Source organism: Mandrillus leucophaeus, unplaced genomic scaffold, assembly GCF_000951045.1.
Source record: "Mandrillus leucophaeus isolate KB7577 unplaced genomic scaffold, Mleu.le_1.0 Scaffold148, whole genome shotgun sequence".
Lineage (NCBI taxonomy): Eukaryota > Metazoa > Chordata > Mammalia > Primates > Cercopithecidae > Mandrillus > Mandrillus leucophaeus.
In genome coordinates this window covers 2,461,857-2,481,057 of record NW_012101454.1, presented here as the reverse complement: position 1 = coordinate 2,481,057, position 19,201 = coordinate 2,461,857, and the positions used below count along the sequence as shown (strand labels likewise).

The 19,201-nt window shown below is 37.8% G+C and overlaps 1 protein-coding gene across 3 annotated transcripts in view; it reads left to right on the top strand.

Annotated features, from left to right (window-relative positions):
- The window catches only part of SLC25A13 (solute carrier family 25 (aspartate/glutamate carrier), member 13), a 207,937-nt gene extending 203,568 nt beyond the window's left edge, over positions 1–4,369 (top strand). For all 3 annotated transcript variants that reach the window (XM_011974699.1, XM_011974698.1, XM_011974697.1), the window contains 3 exons: positions 2,593–2,751; positions 2,845–2,935; positions 3,211–4,369. In XM_011974699.1, the coding sequence (XP_011830089.1) occupies positions 2,593–2,751; positions 2,845–2,935; positions 3,211–3,397 (437 nt within the window). In that variant the 3' untranslated portion in view covers positions 3,398–4,369. The remainder of the gene's footprint in view (positions 1–2,592; positions 2,752–2,844; positions 2,936–3,210) is intronic.
- Positions 4,370–19,201: the final 14,832 nt, after the last annotated feature.

The window sequence follows — 19,201 nt, the reverse complement described above, 5'->3', positions numbered from 1 at the left end:
ATTCAGGGTTTAAAAATAGCATTCAGAAGCACAGAGGCATATTTTGTAAAAGACAAAATTCACTATGAAGATGCCATCAATTTCTATGTAATATCAATATACATTGCCATCTCTCAGCTTAAAGGTATGAAGAATATGTGGTATTTTCTCATGCCTGATGAAAAATTTTATCACACTGCTTTTAGAAGCTGACATATTAAGTAGATAATATAGATAGGGATGCAAAGGGGATTTTGAAAACAGCCTTGATCCAAAATAAATAGATATTAACCTTTGTATTCAAAAAAAAGAAAAGCACTTTCCTCATAAATATAAATGGGATATTTATAAAAATTAACAGTGATTTGTGCCCTAAAGCTGTATTTTGCCAGTCATGTTTTCTTTTTGTTGTAAATGATATTCTGCTGTAGCTGGGCCCCCTTTGAAGACTTGTAATTTTTTAATTGGTTGAGACATGCCCTAAGTTACTCTTGTCTCAGAGGTGGAGGATGGCCCCCGGGTCTCTATGTCTGTCTTGTCATTGAAGAATCAGGCAGACTGCCAGTCCCTTTCCTGCTAAGGGACCTAGAGGAAGCATCTCTGTTTCCCAGTCTCCTCTTGCTCCCCTGTCTTTAGGAATAGAGAAAATTCAGACCATTTGATCTGCATTGTCTTAGCCTTTTGGAATCCAGAAGAGAGCAGGCAGATCTGCCAGACGTCCCTGCCAACCCTGGTCCCCAAAATCAACAGCTCTCTCGTGGCCAAGTTCTTGCCAGTATCTGCTGCTTTCCCAGCCTTGCTTTAGGGTAGTCTGGTGCAGTTCTCCAGGTTAACTTAGCAAATCCTCACACTGGAAATCTCCTGTCCACCAAGATGTCCAAAATTCCTTTTAGGCCCTACCAGATACCTCCTTAGGAGAAATGAGCTGACAATGGAGATGATGGGAGTTATGTTCAAGTTGCCGTGTTCCAGCATCCCCCACAACTCCTATCAGTTTTGCCAGGCAACTTACTAGGTGGCATATATGTTTCTTTTGACATTTTTGTATTCCACTAATCAGTATCTTTCATACCTGCCCTCTCCACCCCCAGTACCTCTATTTTCATAACAAAGAACAGTTTATGAAAATTACCCTAGCCAAAGGGAACTTTTTGCCCATTTTATTGCTTGTATGTCTTTCACAGTCACACTCTGACATGCCTGCCCACCATTGCAAGGTGGCTTTTATTGCATGTTTAAAGCAGGCTGTCTTGCTAAACTCTTTCTAAACCAGGAAGTAAAATAAAATTGGTAGTGTGAACACAGTGGATTTCTAAGCGTTTTTCTTGTTTCCTTCCATTATGTTGGAGGATAAATTCCTGACCCAAAGTTAAAATAATTCCTACAAATGAATAGGAATTTCAGTATGACTTATCCAGTGAAGCATTGGATATGAAGAGAACTTTTTGCATGCAGAATTGCGATGTATTTTATAAAATCTCTTGAGATTAATGTTTGAGGAGCTAGGTAAAGATGGAAGAGATACTCCTTCAGTAATATAAATGCAAGCATGTAGTATGCAGATTTACACCCCCCTTCCAACTCACTGTAACTTTAAAGCTGTCTGTTAGAAGGATGAAATGTAGTTGTGAGCCAGACCATGTTGGTTTGGACAGAAATTCTTACAGAATTATTAAGCCTTAAAAAAAGCAAAGGAGATTTATGCATCTGCATTTGACCAATTTGGTTTGGAATAAGTTCATAATGGAAAAGTAATAAAACCATAAGAGACAGTGTCTTCTGAGTACAGTCTCGCTTTTAAAAAATCTAAACATGCGCTGCCCCATTTTGGATACAGGGACTGTAGAAAAATTTCCCATTGGTAACTTTGGGAGGGTTTTCTGTTGTTGTTGTTGTTCCTTTTTCATTGATTATCAGCCAGTATAAATTTTAAGCTTTCTGTCAAATATTTTTCTGGAGATGTCAGTCTTAGGAAAAAGAAATCCTGAAGTGTTATCTGTAGGAGTCTCCTCCCAATTTCACCCCTCTCCCCGAAACCTCCACCTCCCATCCCCCAACACGCACGCAGTGTTTTTTTGGCTATCAGTAAAGTCTTTTTCTGGTGTAACTGGAGAGGTTGGGGTTTGGAGAGTAGGGGGTGGTTGAATGTGTGAGAGAAAGTACCTCCGGTGACTGCCAGCAGCCACAGAAGACCATGAAGAGGAAACGCATAACAAGCTTCACCTCTGAAAAATCGGACCTAATAACTTTGCAAGTTTTTGATTTCAACAGGAAAGAAAAAAGAAAAGAAAACCGCTTTCTCCACTTACTCTCGAACACTTGAAGTAGTGTTGTTGATAAACAATTTCTTAAAAATATTTAAAGATTTAGGAATAGAAACGAAGGCCGAGTGATTTGGGCAAGGGAAGGTGTGAGTCGGGTGGGGAGGGGTGTAGGAGCAGACATCTTGCACACAGGAGAGTCACGGTTGCACTTCCCATAGAAGACAGCGAAATAGGCATTTTACTGAATCGGATTTTTAACTTTCTTTCCACGGCCAGCAGTTCAAAGCACAGTTATTTTTATATAGTGAGAATGTGACCAGACTGAGATGGTGTTGTGTCTCTCCTGCAGGTATGCCTGCGGCATCTTTAGTGACCCCTGCTGATGTTATCAAGACGAGATTACAGGTGGCTGCCCGGGCTGGCCAAACCACTTACAGTGGAGTGATAGACTGCTTTAAAAAGATACTGCGTGAAGAAGGCCCAAAAGCTCTGTGGAAAGGAGCTGGTGGTATGGAAATAATTTGTTCTTAACTAACTCTTTGGTATCAGGTAAATTTTTTAAAAATCTAATTATATCTGTGATTTCTCCATTTTTTTAAAGCTCGTGTGTTTCGGTCCTCACCCCAGTTTGGCGTAACTTTGCTGACTTACGAATTGCTACAACGATGGTTCTACATTGATTTTGGAGGAGTGTAAGTATCATGCTAAATCTGCTGCTAAATTTTGGCTGCTTCTAATACTCTGTCATGGAGAAAGGTACATCAGTCTAGTCTCTATAATAAAATAGAAGAGATTTAGGGAAATGTTGAAATTGTGTTAACAAGGTCATTTCCAAGGGAACATACAGCTGATTAGAATGTATCAACTCCTTTGCATTACATATTTGAACAGGTTTTGAATGTTATTTTTACCAAGTTAAAACAAAAATAATAAATTCAGCTTCTTACTCTGTTTTCTCTTCTTTTAGAAAACCCATGGGATCAGAGCCAGTTCCTAAATCCAGGATCAACCTGCCTGCCCCGAATCCTGATCATGTTGGGGGCTACAAACTGGCAGTTGCTACGTTTGCAGGAATTGAAAACAAATTTGGACTTTACCTACCTCTCTTCAAGCCATCAGTACCTACCTCAGAGGCTATTGGTGAAGGCCCATAGGAAGATCAGCCCCAGGATAGTGCTGTCTTTTTGTGGGTACTCAGTAAAGAGCATCCCTCCTGGGAGTGAAGCGATGCTTCATCCCTTTTACATCCATCTCTCGTTTAAATTCAAATCCAGGCTTTTTTATCATGTGAAATCATTCATTTTCTGGGTGTTTTCTTAACCAGATCATTGGGAAATTATTCATAATTATTCTTTGGCCCTCTGCCCAGAAACCTCTGTTTGTATCTGAAAATTGATGGGATTTGGTCAACACTAACATGATTTGGGCAAAGGAGCAAGTCAGAATAGAAATTAGTACTCCCCTCCTTGAACTAGGATTGTAGTCCCAAAGAGGCTACTGTAAGGCAATCATGGTGCTCGGAGCAGTGTTCCGTGTGTGTTTTAAACTGGTAGGAAACTGGGTGCATATTTATACAGATAAAAAACACTGGAAGAAATAAAAAAATATATATCAAATATATTCAGCCTAGTTTCAAATTTTAAGCATGCACAAATTCTGTCTCTGGATTATATTATGAAGCTTTTATGTGAAACATGTTTCTTTGTAATGAAAACCACATTGGAGATGTTTAGTAATCATATTCTGTTACTGGTACCAAGACTACTAGGGAAATGCCTTTGTACTTTAGGGAAGTACTTTTGGCATTTTATTATATAGACGGAAAAAACTGAGATGTAGCCCCTCTCCTGGAAGTGCTAATTTTGAAAAACTGCTCATGTGATGTACATGTACTGATTACTGCCTATTTTAATAAACACTCTTGAAAACTGCATGTTACCCTGTTGCTGCCTGCCCTATTCCCCTCATCTCCCCATCATTGGCACCCACTTGCTTTTAAAATTCACTTTATCTTGAATCATGTAAGACAAATATATTCTGATATAAGTATTTAATTCATGTTGCCTTGCATAATGGTCAGAGGCACATGAGTTTGTGAAGGTGGAAATAAACTATTTGTAAAGTGATAGAGTTGTTTGTCTTGTGCATGTTCCATGGTGAGTGGCTACAGTAATTGTCATTATTGGTCTACATGTTATGTTTTGAGGGGAATTTTATTCATATTGACGTGGATATATCCTCAGTATCTTTCAAGGTAATGTGTTCCCTCATTTTCATGGTTCAAAGTGAGTATAAGAAACTGTATTTAACCATAGATAAGCAAAGAACTAGCAAACTGACACCTTTGTTCTAGTCATTCCAGCACTTTCAGCAGTTTATTGTGATGATGAAGGTCACGTAGTTTTAGTAGAACTTAGCCATGAAAACTGGTATGAAATGGCAGTTGTCTTTTCTAATCCAGTCTAACTCTTGCACACACCAAAACCATACACCACTGTATCTAACATTTGCTAATATTTGGCTAGCACTATAATGATTTGGGGAAAGAAGCTAGTCTTGAACAGAATTTAGGGCTATTCTTAGACCATGATCATGCTTCCAAAGAGGCTACTAATTAATCTGTTGGCAGTCTGTATGAACATTTTGAGTTTCCAGAGTTTGTCTCCATAGCAGACAGCCATTTGTCAGTCTGTTTCTGTAAGTCAACAGGCTGACATTTGAAGTTGCAGTTTAAAATTGGAAATAGTCAATACCCGCCATAAGTGGCTGATTTTTTAGAGGGGGAGGGTCAGGAGGGGAGTGAAGAGCTTTGTCTTCACTAGAAACAGGACAGATAACATACATGGCTCCTTCTGTGATTATTTGACAAAACCAAAGAGGAATCCCCTCCCTAAATTCAGTGTGATAAGTGATAAATATCTGTATTATAATCTCAGAGACTAGTCACAGAACTCCATATATGTCTTAGAAATGTGGATGGTGTTATCATAACAAAACATGCAGCTTTGGTCTCTTGAATGTGGAGAAAAGGCCCTGCGTCTCTGCATTCCTTTTCTTCACTTGTTTGAGATTTTATGGAAGATCAAGTTTTCATGGTAAAAACACTGACCAAAAATCTCATAACGTGTCCATTGCCCTGCCTGCCTCTTAAAGAGCAGTTGCATTTAATGAGAGAGCATCCTGGCTTCACCTAGCCTTGCCAGTCACTGAGAACAATTCTCTTTAGTGAATAAGAAGCCAGGGGCCCCAGGAAACCAATGGAGGTAGGGCTACATGTCTGTGTTTCCTTAAAATCCTTGCCTTACTCTGTTCAGGGATAGGCAGTGATGGGAGACTTTGAAGGAGGCCTGATTTCCCTCATGGTTCTGCTCAGTGGGTGGTGTTACTGTGACATGCCCTGAACAGGACTGCAATCACCGTGTGGTGAAAACCACTGTAAAATTTGTTCTGGGTTTCCCTTCTTTCTGGTGACAGCACAATCCGTTGTTGTCGTCAGTGGTGTGGCTGTTGTCGGTGCCGTGGGTCGTTTCCCTCTGTAGGGCTGAGGAACTGAAGGTGGTAACTCTCACGTGCCTGCCCGCTTGCCTGCCCACCTGAGGGGACCAGCCTCCCTTGCTCTGCCTGCCCCGAGTCTCCACTCTGCTCCTGGTCCACCATGTGTTTCCTTGGGGGGTGGGAGAGAGGTCTAACTTTCATAGCAGCTTTTTTTTTTTTTTCTTTTCCAAGGAGGGGAAAATATGTGAAGCTGACCACAAAGTGAACACACTGATACTTGGGTTCCAGTCATGGCTGGGTTTCTTGAGGCTGGGTGGCATGCTGTTGCCAAGCTCCTGCTACACCTCGTAACCCACAACCATTTGCTGAGCTCCCTGGGGTTGCCTTAATCCCAGAAGCCAGGGTCGCACAGAGGAAAATAAGAATTCTGGCACAGAAAGGAGTCATTTAAGTGCTTATTGCATTTCAAGCTTTAGTTTCTACTTAGCTAAAATATTTACCATTGCTGGAAAACAGTGTTTAAAATGTTGTGCTTATATGTTATTTAATGGCGTGGCCTATGTAAACCTCAGGATGCTTACATTTTGACAGTCTTCTGGAAATGTTTAACAGCACATAACCCAGTGAGTGGGGAATCAAAACGGGAACAAATGGTGCTTGAAACTGTTTGTAATCTCCTCCAACTAGGTATACAGAATGCAAGTCATGCTGGAATGCTTCAGGTAGAGGGAGGGAGATCTCAAAAAAGAAATTTGATGAGTCCTGTCTTATGGCCCCATTTATCAACCTTCCAAATAAACTGTCCCTAACAGTCATCATGTGCCTTTTACCGCAGAAGGCATACTTGTGGAGATGAATTTGTATCCTTGCCACTGAGCAAAATCCCATTTTCAATTCAGGGTAATCAAATGCTTTCAGGATGTGGATTTTTCCAAAGATTTTTAAGAGACACGTTCCCTGGTCAGAGCAGTGAAATGTTCTTCCCACAAATGGTACTGCCCACAAAGGGGTGTGTGCCTTTTGTTTTACCTTTGGGGAATAACCTTCACCAAAGAGTTCTGTTATGATAGGAAGACCATGGGGAGTTCATTGCTTCATTTTAATGTCTGAGGCATCTAACAGCATTGTCACCTCTGCCTCTTTTTTTTTTTTTTTTTTTTTTTTGAGATGGAGTTTTGCTCTTGTCGCCCAGGCTGGAGTGCAACAGCGCAATCTCGGCTCACTTCAACCTCCGCCTCAAAGGTTCATGCGATTCTCCTGCCTCAACCTCCCGAGTAGCTGGGATTACAGGCATGTGCAACCACACCTGGCTAATTATTTGTATTTTTAGTAGAGACGGGGTTCTTCCATGTTTGTCAGGCTGATCTCGAACTCCCGACCTCAGGTGATCCGCCTGCCTTGCCCTCCCAAAGTGCTGGGATTACAGGTGTGAGCCACTGTTCCCGGTCACCTCTGTCTCTTGAAACAGGCAGTCTTCAGCTTGAAAGTCCACATCGGGATTCATGATGGTTGGGATTGTGTCTCTGATTCTCTTAGTAGAGGCTCCTAGTTATTTTGAAGGATGGATGAATGGATGAATTTTTGAGAAACACTCTGAAAAACGCATGTTACCCTATTGCTGCCTGCCCTGTTCCTGTCATCTCCCCATCATTGGCACCCATTTGCTTTTAAAATTCACTTTATCTTGAATCATGTAAGACAAATATATTCTGACATAAGTATTTAATTTCATGGTGCTTGCATGATGATCAGAGGCACATGAGTTTGTGAAGGTGGAAATAAACTATTTGTATTTTTTTCCCAATGAGTGATCTCCATTATTGTCCTACTTTACAGGCCTTTTCTACTGCTGGAGTTAAAACCATAACTGAATACAATCACAGTTTTATGTATTGATCATTTACAAGTCATAAATAAATATTTTATCAAAACAACTAGAGCTATTTAAATTTTGTTTTAGTTGAGTCAGGAATTGTCACATAAACTACATGATAAATTTAAATTCCCTGGTCTTGGTTAAAAATAAAGCTTTTAAAAAATCACATCCTTTGAGATGTGTTTTACATTCCAACACGAGTTGAAATGTATTAGTACAATAGTTGTTCTTATCAATGAATGTATTACTTGTTTACAGCTCACCTCTCCATTTCTGAAGCTTTCCGTTCAAAGCTGCTGAAGACAACGGGAACTCTCTTTTAAAAGGGTTTGTTTTTAGCTAATGCATTAATTGACTCCAAAAAGAGTCCAAATGGAACATTCTGCTTTCATCTGCTAGGGTAACCTAATAAAATAATGTTGTTTGCTTTTAGACTCCCGGCCGTTAAGGGGGTTTTGCTCAAAGCAAAACCACAGTCCCGTCGAATAACTTTAGAAGGAAAATTAAGAAGACACAGTAATTGTACTTGTCTGAGCCTCACTTCTCCTGGGTCACAGACACACCTCCAGCACACTGGTCTGGCCACCAAGGCTCCGGTGCCTACCGCTGCTTTGGACAGGGCTCTGGCCCTTCAGAGGATGCTCCATTTTGCAGTGGAGCATTTCTTTAAGTGCTTTTAAAGTAAACTCAATATCCCAGAACAGACTAGTGCAAATGTGCTACAGTCTATTCTATAAGATGGGGAAAGGGAAACACAGCTTGAGGAAAAGAGCTGAAAACATTATTTGTTATCTTCTATCATTCCCCTCCACCATCCCTAGCTACTTATCCCAGCTCTTGCCCTGGTCTCTTATTGGGCAGCATTCAAATGAGAAAGGAGCACATAATTCAACTCCAATCCCAGATTTCTGTGGCCAATAAGGACTCATTAAATATGAACTACTATGGGCCAGGCATGATCTCATTTAATCCTCTTTATCACCCTTAAGATAGGTACTGTTCTTTTCCCTGTGTTACAAATGAGGAAACCAAGACAGGTTCATCTTCTTGCCCACAGTCTCTCTGAGATAGCAAGTGATGAAGTTCAGATTTGTGTCCAAGTCCCATGGCATTCTGTCCTCCTTCGAAGGTTTCTCAACAAACTACACCGAAAATTCTTATGTTAGTCTTTGCCCAGTATTTCTTATTGTCTCTATTCTCAGTATCAGATACATCATTCTAGCTTAGAGTAGAAGGGAAGAGTGATCTCTGTTTACTTACCATAGTAAATGCATTTGCTACCTCAAAGAATTCCAGGGCCTAAGGACCAGGTAAAGCCTGACAAGCCTTTTGAGATTCCTCTTAAAACTATTTTACAGTCTATTAAAGTCAGTAAAGAGAGGATTAAGGTAAACTTGAAGCATTTGCCCCACGGGTGTAAAATTGGAAGGTAATGTGGAAAAAGCGGAGGTAAATTTACAAACTGTTATAGTGCAACATGATATGATGCGAACTGAACTGGACCATCTTAAAAATCTCTACTATAATTAGAAAACGCCGTTGTTCAACAAAAGTTGGAAATAATGGAAAACCAAGTTAAAAGCAAATATCTATGGGTACTTGGCCTCAAAGTGTGTCTGGAGGGAATGGAGACAGTTTACAGAATGTGGGATTTGCTGGAATTACTTTTGGACATGAAATCCCCATCACCACTAATGGTGGAAAAGTCTTACTGTATTCCCAAGTTTTCTGCTACCCCTAAAGTTAAACGAGAGGACACCTACCACTGCATTTTGGCAGCTCTCTGCCCCCTGTTACATGAAGGAGAAAAGGTAATTGAATGACCCGTGCCAAATATTCACAGCATATTCTTCCTGAGCAAAATAAAAACAAAAACATTAAAATGTAGCATTCGTCCTCTATTCTCAAAAGAGTAGTATATTTCAGAATGTGAATTTCTGTTTTGAAGCAGAATTTACTTACATAAGTTCTAAGCAGTAAGACGTGCTTTATCACTTTGAAAATGTATGTCTCCTGACAATCAGCTGCTTAATGTAAGAGGCTATTTTTTTGTAATAAACTCTTCATTCGGGCTAGCTCCACTGTTATAAAAGGCTTACCTGTTACAGTAAAATCAGAAAAATTAAAAAGTGGAGATAAAGAAAACTGACGTAGGCATTTGTTTTTCTTCTGAAGACAGAAGTGAAGCCACTGTTTATTGAAATTTTTTTCCTTTTTTGCTATGAAAGCTAGAGATTTCTCTAGATTTTCAGTGTCAGCCTTTTTCCTCCCCACTATGCAGTACACGTACCTCATTCTTCCTAATCAAAGAAGTGGTCACACTTAACCTGAAATTTAGACTTACCCTTTGACCACTGCTTATAAAGTAGGTGATTATTTATTTATTTATTTTTCAGTTTGCCCATGTGAGAGTGAATGTAGAGAAACCAACTGTATTAGTCCATTTTCAGACAGCTATGAAGAAATACCTGAGACGGGGTAATTATAAAGAAAAAGAGGCTTCATAGACTCACAGTTCCTCATGACAGAAGGCAAAGGAGGAGCAAACGCATGTCTTACATGGAGGCAGGCAAGAAAGTGCGTGCAGGGGAACTGCCCTATTGTAAAACCATCAGATCTCATGAGACTTATTCACTATCTCAAGAATAGCAGAGGAAAATCCACCCCCATGATTCAATTACTCCCACCGGCTCCTTCCCACAACACATGGTGATTATAGGAGCTACAATTCAAGATGAGATTTGGGTGGGGACACAGCCAAACCATATCACTGACTATTCTGTCTCTTTTGCATACTTGAAATTAAGCATGTCATTCTTTCCTTTAATTCAATTTGGAAAGTGTCTTTATTTGGTTTTAATGACTAAGCTTTCTGATACTACACGTATCTGGCTAAATTATTAAAAATGATAATTGCATTTGGCATAAGTTAAAAGTTATAACTGCCATCTTTTATTTCAAAACTTTTAAAATAAATTTAAAAACAAACATAGCAATGTACCTTCAAAGCCCCAAAGTAAATATTAAAGAAACATTTTGGCCTCTATTGGAATCCAATTCTAGTTTACTTCTTTCTGCCTTAAAAATTATACCTTTGGGAGGCCAGACGCAGTGGCTCACGCCTGTAATCCCAGCACATTGGGAGGCCAAGGTGGGTGGATTGCCTGAGTTCAGGAGTTCGAGACCAGCCTGGCCAACATGGTGAAACCCTGTCTCTACTAAAAATACAAAAATTAGCTGGGCATGGTGTCAGGCACCTGTAATCCCAGCTACTTGGGAGACTGAGGTAGGAAAATCACTTGAATCTAGGTGGCGGAGGTTGCAGTGAGCCGAGATCGCACCACTGCACTCCAGCCTGGGTGACAAGAGTGAGACTTCATCTCAAAAAAATATATATATATATATATGTATATATACACGCCTTTGGGAGATTTCTGCATCTGGCCATGATGGAATTGTGGAGAAAACTAGAAAACTGGACAAAAGTATGCAATACAATACATACAAAACTGGACAAAAGTACACAATACAATACAATATTTTTTTTTTCTGTTTTCTTTTTTTTAAGAGATGAGGTCTCACCATGTTGCCCAGGCTGGTCTTGAACTCTTGAGTACAGACAATCCTCCTGCCTCAACCTCCCAAAGTGATGGAATTACAGACCTGAGCCACTACACCTGGCCCTGTAATACAATGTTTTCAATCACTGGATATGAGGCAAAATAAGACTATGAACTCCAAAAGAAAGGAAAGAGGTGAGACCTACCATTGCCCCAGCTTACTGCCAGGAAGCAGTTTCCAACTATTGTGCAGAGAAGGAGAACCCAAACAGCCCAGCAGCAATCTCCCCAAATTAAAAAGATGGACATCAGAGATGGGGAAGACCATGATTTTTAGAATTTGTAAGACAAAATACCAAACAGAAGAGAGCTGCTTCTAGCTCTGGAGTTTTTCAGAGTTCTCAACTCTTTGGCCAAATATTGATCTATTCATTTGTAAAAGGAAACTATCTAAAGCTTGGGAAAGAATCACTAGAGAGAAAGAAGCAGAAAAATTCTGGAGCTCACAAAGGGGAAATAGTTTGCATTTGAATCAGCCAGAGTGCAAGGTCCTCATAATACATAGAACATTAGGAAGAATCCTCAGAAGAGTGTCACTATATAAATATGGCTAAATTCATCCTAAAATAAAAGTTACTCTGCTCTTAAAGCTTAAAAACAAGACTTGACAGGATCCAATTGATTCCAAGTAGTTTAACTGTCAGAACAAAATTCAGTACTATTTAAAAGAATACAACAAAATTGCATAACATACAATGCCAAATTTACAATGTCCAGGATCTAAAACAACAACAACAAAAATCACTAAGCATAAAATGAAGATAGAAAATACAAACTGTAGCCAGGTGGATGGCTCAGGCCTGTAATCCCAACACTTTGGGAGGCTGAGGTGGGTGGATCACTTGAAGTCAGGAGTCTGAGACCAGCCTGGCCAACATGGTGAAACCCCGACTCTACTAAAAAGACAAAAATTAACCAGATGTCGTGGCAGGCACCTGTAGTACCAGCTACTCGGGATGCCGAAGCAGGAAAACTGCTTGACCTCAGGCGGTGGAGGTTGCAGTGAGCAGGGATCGTGCCACTGCACTCCACCTAGGCAACACAGCAAGACTCTGTCAAAAAAAAAAAAAAAGAAAGAAAGAAAGAAAGAAAAAGAAAAAGAAAGAAGACAGAAAGAGAAGAAAGAAAGAAAAAAGAAAGGAAAGAAAGAAAGAAGAAAGAAAGGGAAGGAAGGAAGGAAGGAAGGAAGGAAGGAAGGAAGGAAGGAAGGAAGGAAAAGAAAGAACACATGAACTGTAGCAAAGTGAAAAACCAACCAATAGAAACAGACTCCAAAATCAAATGTGATGGAGCCAGCATCAAGGCCATTAGGACAGCTGTTATAAATAATCCATACAGTCAAGAAGGTAGGGGAAAATGTGGTATGTAGAGAAATGAAAGATACAAAAGACACAAAGGAAATTTACAATATCTGTGATGAAAACGGAGTGATAATATAGTAGACACTGAAGAAATGAAGATTAGTAAGTTTGAAGGCACAGCAAAGAAAATTTTGCAAAATGAAGTAGAAAAAGAAAAAATATCTTTAAAAAAATTTAAGGACAATATAAAGCAGTAGTGTGTGTCTGTGGCCCAGAAAAAAGGAGAACAGAAAAAATATTTTTAAAAGTAATAGCTGAAATATTTCCAAATTTAATAAAAACTATATACCTACAAATCTATGAACCTCATTGCACCCCAAGAAAAACAAACCTAAAGAAAACTACACCGAGGTACATCATAATGAAAACGATGAAAGCCAGTGATAAACAGAATACCTTAAAAGTAGCCAGAGGAGAAAGGACCTATAAACCTCCAGAGAAAGATGATGAGAGAAGATTTTTAGTTGGAAAGTATATAAGGCAGAAAACAATGCGGTGATATCTTTAAGAATTGGAAAAAACAATGTCAATGAAGAGATACATACCTAGTAAAAACATCTTTCTTAAATGGAAGCAAAATAAGACAGAAGAAAGAGAATTCACATTGCTGATAAATTAAAGAACTGTTAACTATAGTTCATTAGGCAGAAGGAAATAATACCAGATGTAAATGTAGATCTATACAAAGAAATGAAAAGTGTTACAATGGGAAAGAATGGGTACGTTTTTAAAACAACTTTCTAAATTAGTTTTGGAATTTCTTAAACAAATAATTGACTCTTTAAAGCAAAATCAATAATTATATACTGTGAGGTTTATACCCTATGTAGTAGTGAAATGCACAACAATAGCACAAAGGAGAAGAGGGAGAAATGGAAGCATAAAATGAAAAGGTTCTTATACTATACATGAAATGGTATACTTTTATCTTAAGGTAAAGTGTTATAAGTAGAAAATATATGTTGTAAATCCCTAGAACAAATGCTAGTAATAATAAAAGTACAAAATAAATAAAACAGATTTGGCTAATAAGACATTAGTGGGGAAAAATGGAAATCTTAAAAATAAAAATCCGAGTGAAGATGGAGAAAGAGGTTAAAAAAAAGAACAAAGAAGAGACAGGGCAAATAAAAAACAAAGACCAAGACAGTAGACGTAACTTACCATATTGATAATTACAATAAATATAAATGGCCTAAATACCCTAAGAAAACATTATCAAATTAAATTTTAAACTGTAAGACACAGCTATATGCTACCTGAAGAAACCAACTTTAAATGTAAAGACACAGATAGGTTGAAAGTAAATTGATGGAAAAAGCTATACTATCTAATCACAAATTATAGATAAAAAGCTGGAGTTGGCTATACTGATATCAGTCAAAGTAGATTTAAGCAAAAGGACTATTACCAGGAATAAAGAGCAGTACTTCATATTGATAAAGGGTCAGTTCATCGTAAACACATGAAATCCTCAATGTGTAGGCACCTAATAACAAAACTGATAGAACTGAAAGAACTAAAAGATATCCACAATTATACTTCCAGATTTCAGTACACGTCTCTCAGTAATTGATATAACAAGTAGGCATAGCTTGGCACAGTGGCTCATGCCTGTAATCTCAGCATTTTGGGAGGCCAACACAGAAGGATTGCTTGAGTCCAAGAGTTTGAGACCAGCCTGGCAACATAGCAAGACCCTGTGTCCACAAAAAGAAAAAAATGTAGGCAGAAAAACAGTACATAGATAGAAGATTTGAACACATTTATCAAATAATATATGCAATTCATATTTTTAGAACACTCCACCCTACAACAGCAAAATACATATTCTTCTTAAGTACAAATAAAATTTCACCAAGGTAACCCATAATATGGGCCATAAAACTAGTCTCAATAAACTTAAAAGGATTGGAATTACACACATAACTGTAACAGAATCAAACTGGAAATAAATAACTGAAAGATCTTTGGAAATTCTCCATATATTTGAAGAATAAACCATATACTTCTATACAACCTATAGGTAAAATAAGAAATCACAAGAAATATTAGGAAATATTCCGAACTGAATGAAAATGAAAACACAACATATACGAATGTATGCAATGCAGTTACAGTGGTGTTTAGAGAGAAATGTATACCATTAACTGCTTACATTAGAAAGACAAAAGGTCTCAAATCAATTATCTAATTTTTCACCTTCACAAACTAGAAAAAGAAGAGCAAGTTAAACCCCAAAGATGCAAAAGATAAAAAATAATGAAAAGCAGAAGTCAGCAAGATAGAAAGCAGGAAAATAATCAAGATAAACAATAAAATCAAAATCTAACTCTTTGAAAAGATCAATAAAATTGGCAAATAAAAATCAGAAAAAGAGGGAAAAAAAACCCACATAATCATTATCAGGAATTAAAGCAGGGACAGCAGTACAGAGTCTACAGATTGTAAAGTGGTAAGAGAATGTCATGCACAAATTTATGCCAATACATGAAACAACATGGATGAAATAGATTCCTTGAAAGATATATCCTACCAAAGTCACTGAAGAAGAAACAATGTGAATGCTTGTTTTTAAGTACTTGAATACTTGAATTCCTAGCTTAAACATCTTTTTTTTTTTTTTTGAGACAGAGTCTTGCTCTGTCGCTGAGGCTGGAGTGCAGTGGTGCGATCTTGGCTCACTGCAACCTCTGCTTCTCGGGTTCAAGCAATTCTCTGCCTCAGACTCTCTAGTAGCTGGGATTACAGGCACCTGCCACCATGCCTGGCTAATTTTTGTATTTTTAGTAGAGACGGAGTTTCACCATCTTGGCCAGGCTGGTCTCGAACTCCTGACTTCATGATCCACCTGCCTCGGCCTCCTAAAGTGCTGGAATTACAAGTGTGAGCCACCACGCCTGGCCTAAAATCTTGCTCAAAGAAAAATCCAAGCCTAGATGCCTTCACTATTGATTTCTACCAAATATTTTAAGAAGAAATAATGAAAATTCTGCAAAAATCTTACAGAAAATGGAAGACAAGGGATTACTTCCCTAATTCATTTGATGAGGACAGCATTGCTACAGTATCAAAATCATATAAAGACATTGCAAGGAGCAAAACAAAAGTCTTTCTATCTTGTAAAAAGAGATAGAAATATCCTTTTTAAAATGTGGCAATTTGAGCTCAACAATATAAAAAGGGGATAATCAATCCATTATGACCAATGGGTTTATCACAGGACAGTAAACATAACACTCAAAAACAATTGATATATTACACTAATTAAAAAGAAAATCATGATTATTTAAATTGAAATCAGAAAAGATATTTGACAACATTCAACATTCATTTTTTTGTAAAGTCTCACAAACTAGGAATGAAGGGAAACTTTACCTGATAAAGCCTGTAGCTTATATCATACATCATGTGAAAGATGGCACCCTCGCCAATACAATAAGATATGTAAAAGAAATGAAAAGCATAAAAATTGGGGGAAAGGCAGCAAGAGAGAAGCAACTCATCACATACAAGGGATCCTCAATAAGATTAATAGTTGATTTTGTCAGAAATCATTGAGGCCAGAAGGCAATGGGATGAGATATTCAAAGTAGTCCAAAAAAAAAAAAAAAAAAAAAACCTGTCAATGAAAACTGATAAAACCATTCCTCAAAAATGAAAAAGGCCAGGCACGGTGGCTCACGTCTGTAATCCCAGCACTTTGGGAGGCCGAGGTGGGCGGATCACGAGGTCAGGAGATTGAGAGTAGCCTGACTAACATGGTAAAACCCTGTCTCTACTAAAAATAAAAAAATTAGCCGAGTGTGGTGGCACACACCTGTAATCCTAGCTACTCAGGAGGCTGACGCAGGAGAATCCCTTGAACCTGGGAGGCAGAGGTTGCAGTGAGCTGAGATCGTACCACTGAACTCTAGCCTGGGCAACAGAGCAAGGCTCTGTTTCAAAAAAAAGAAAAAAAAGAAAAAAAAAAAGAAAAACAAGAAGAAATTATGATATCCCTAAGTAAGCATAAACAAACTTTTCTCTAACCTGTGCTACAATAAATGCTAGAGCAAGTCCTTCAGGCTGAAATGAATGGACACCAGAGGGCGATTTCATAATAATAATCAATTTATCAGGGAGATATAATAACCTAATAAGTATGTATCTAGTAACAGATCTTCAAAACGTATGAATGAAAAATTGACTGGGCGCGGTCGCTCATGTCTGTAATCCCAGCACTTTGGGAGGCTGAGGTGGGCAGATCACTTGAGGTCAGGAGTTTGAGACCAGCCTGGCCAACATGATGAAACCCTGTCTCTACTGAAAAAAATACAAATATTAGCCAGGTATGGTGGTGGGCACCTGTAATCTCAGCTTCTCGGGAGGCTAAGGCATGAGAATGACTTGAACCTGGGAGGCAGAGGTTTCAGTGAGCCAAGATCATGTCAGTGCACTCCAGCTTGGGCTACAAAGTGAGACTCTGTCAAAAAAAAAAAAGTATGAATGGAAAATGGAGAGAACTAAAAGATCAAATAGACAAATTCACAACTGTAGTTTGTATTTTAACATCACCTTCTCAATAATTGACAGAATGCACAGGAAATAAAAATAATTTATAGAACCACATACTTATGATCTGAAGAATTCATATTCTATTTAAGTATACATGGAACATTCAGCAAGTTGTCCATATGCTAAGTCATAAAAGAAATCTTAATAAATTTAAAAGCATTTGAAATACAGGGTATTTCATATTATATATGTTTTCTCACTAAGCAGAATCAACTAGAAATAAAAACAAAGTTTTCTGGGAAACTTTCAAAATATTCAGAAGTTAAACAAAACACTTGTGAAAAACTCATAGGTCAAATAATATACCACAATGGAAATTAGAAAATATTTTGAACAGAATAATAATAAAATCTGTTGCAAAATTTGTGGAATACAGTAAAAGCAGTATTAAGAGGGTTTTTTTTTTTTTTTTGGAGATAGGGTTTCACTCTTGTTGCCCAGGCCGGAGCGCAATGGTGTGATCTCAGCTCACTGCAACCTCTGCTTCCTGAGTTGAAGCGATTCTCCTGCCTAAGCCTCCCAAGTAGCTGGGATTATAGGTGCCCGCCACCACACCTGGCTAATTTTTTGTATTTTTAGTAGAGACGGTGTTTCACCATGCTGGCCAGGCTGGTCTCGACCTCCTGACCTCAGGTGATCCACCCGCCTTGGCCTCCCAAAGTGCTGGGATTACAGGTGTGAGCCACCATGCCCAGCCTAAGAGGAATTTTTATAACTTCAAAGGCTTATATTAGAAAAAAGTGTTACATCAATGATCTAAGTTTCTACTTCAGGAAGGAAAAAAGAAAAGCAAATTAAGCCCAAAGTGGAAAGAAGAAAAAGTGAATAAACAATAAAGAAAATTGACAATTTAAAAAGCTGGTTCTTTGAACAAATTAATAAAATAACTCTCCTAGCAAGACCTTTTTTTTTTTTTTTAAAGAAAACATAATTTAGCAACATCAGGAACCTAAGGAGATGTCATTATGATTTTATGTACATTATAGGGTAATAAGAGAATAGTATGAACAGCTTTATATGGATACATTTGACAAATGAAATGGATGCATTTCTTGAAAAATATAACTTGTGAAAAACAACTTACCAAAATGGAACCAAAATGAAATAGAAAATCAGAATCCCCTATTTCTATTAAATAAATGCACTTGTTACCAAAAACGTTTCTACAGATAAAACTCAAGGGCCAGATGGCTTCAGTAGTAAATTCTATCAAACATTTAAGAAAGAAGTAATACCAACGTAAATGTCTTCACAAAATAAAGGAGGTCAGAACACTTCCCAACTCCTCATGTAATAAGCATAATCATGTTACTAAAACATGACAAAGACATTACAATAGAAAATTATAGATCAATATTCACAAGGAACAATTATGGGAAAACCCTTAAGAAATTACTAGCAAATAAAGCCTAGCGATATGTTAAAAGACTAATACATGTTGACCAAACGATTTTATCTCGAAGTTGGATTACCATTAAAAAATGTCAACCAGTATAATTCACATTATCAGAATAAAGGATAAAACTTATGTGACCATGTCAATAGATGCAGAAAAGAAGCATATGATAAAACTCAGCATCTACTCGTGATAAAGCCTTTCCTAGCAAATACTGTAAGGCAAAAAAAAAAAAAGAAAAAAGAAGAAAAGAAACAGGAAAAAAGATAAGATTGGAAAGGAAGAATTCAACTTCATTATTTTCAGGTGGTATAATTGTGTATGTATTAACCAATTATATCTAAAAAATCTATAAGTAATAAGTATATTTACCAAGGTTGCAAAATATAACATCAATATACAAAACTAAATTTCTACAAACTAGTAAAAAATTTTGTAAAACAATTGAAAAAAATAATAATATTTACAATAGAATAAAAAATTAGTTGTTATCTAGGAATAAATTGAAAAAAAAATGTTTGCACAACCTTTTGGTGAACTCTATTAAAGAAGACCCGAAGATGGCCGAATAGGAACAGCTCCAGTCTCCAACTCCCAGCGCGAAAGACACAGAAGACCGGTGATTTCTGCATTTTCAACTGAGGTACTGGGTT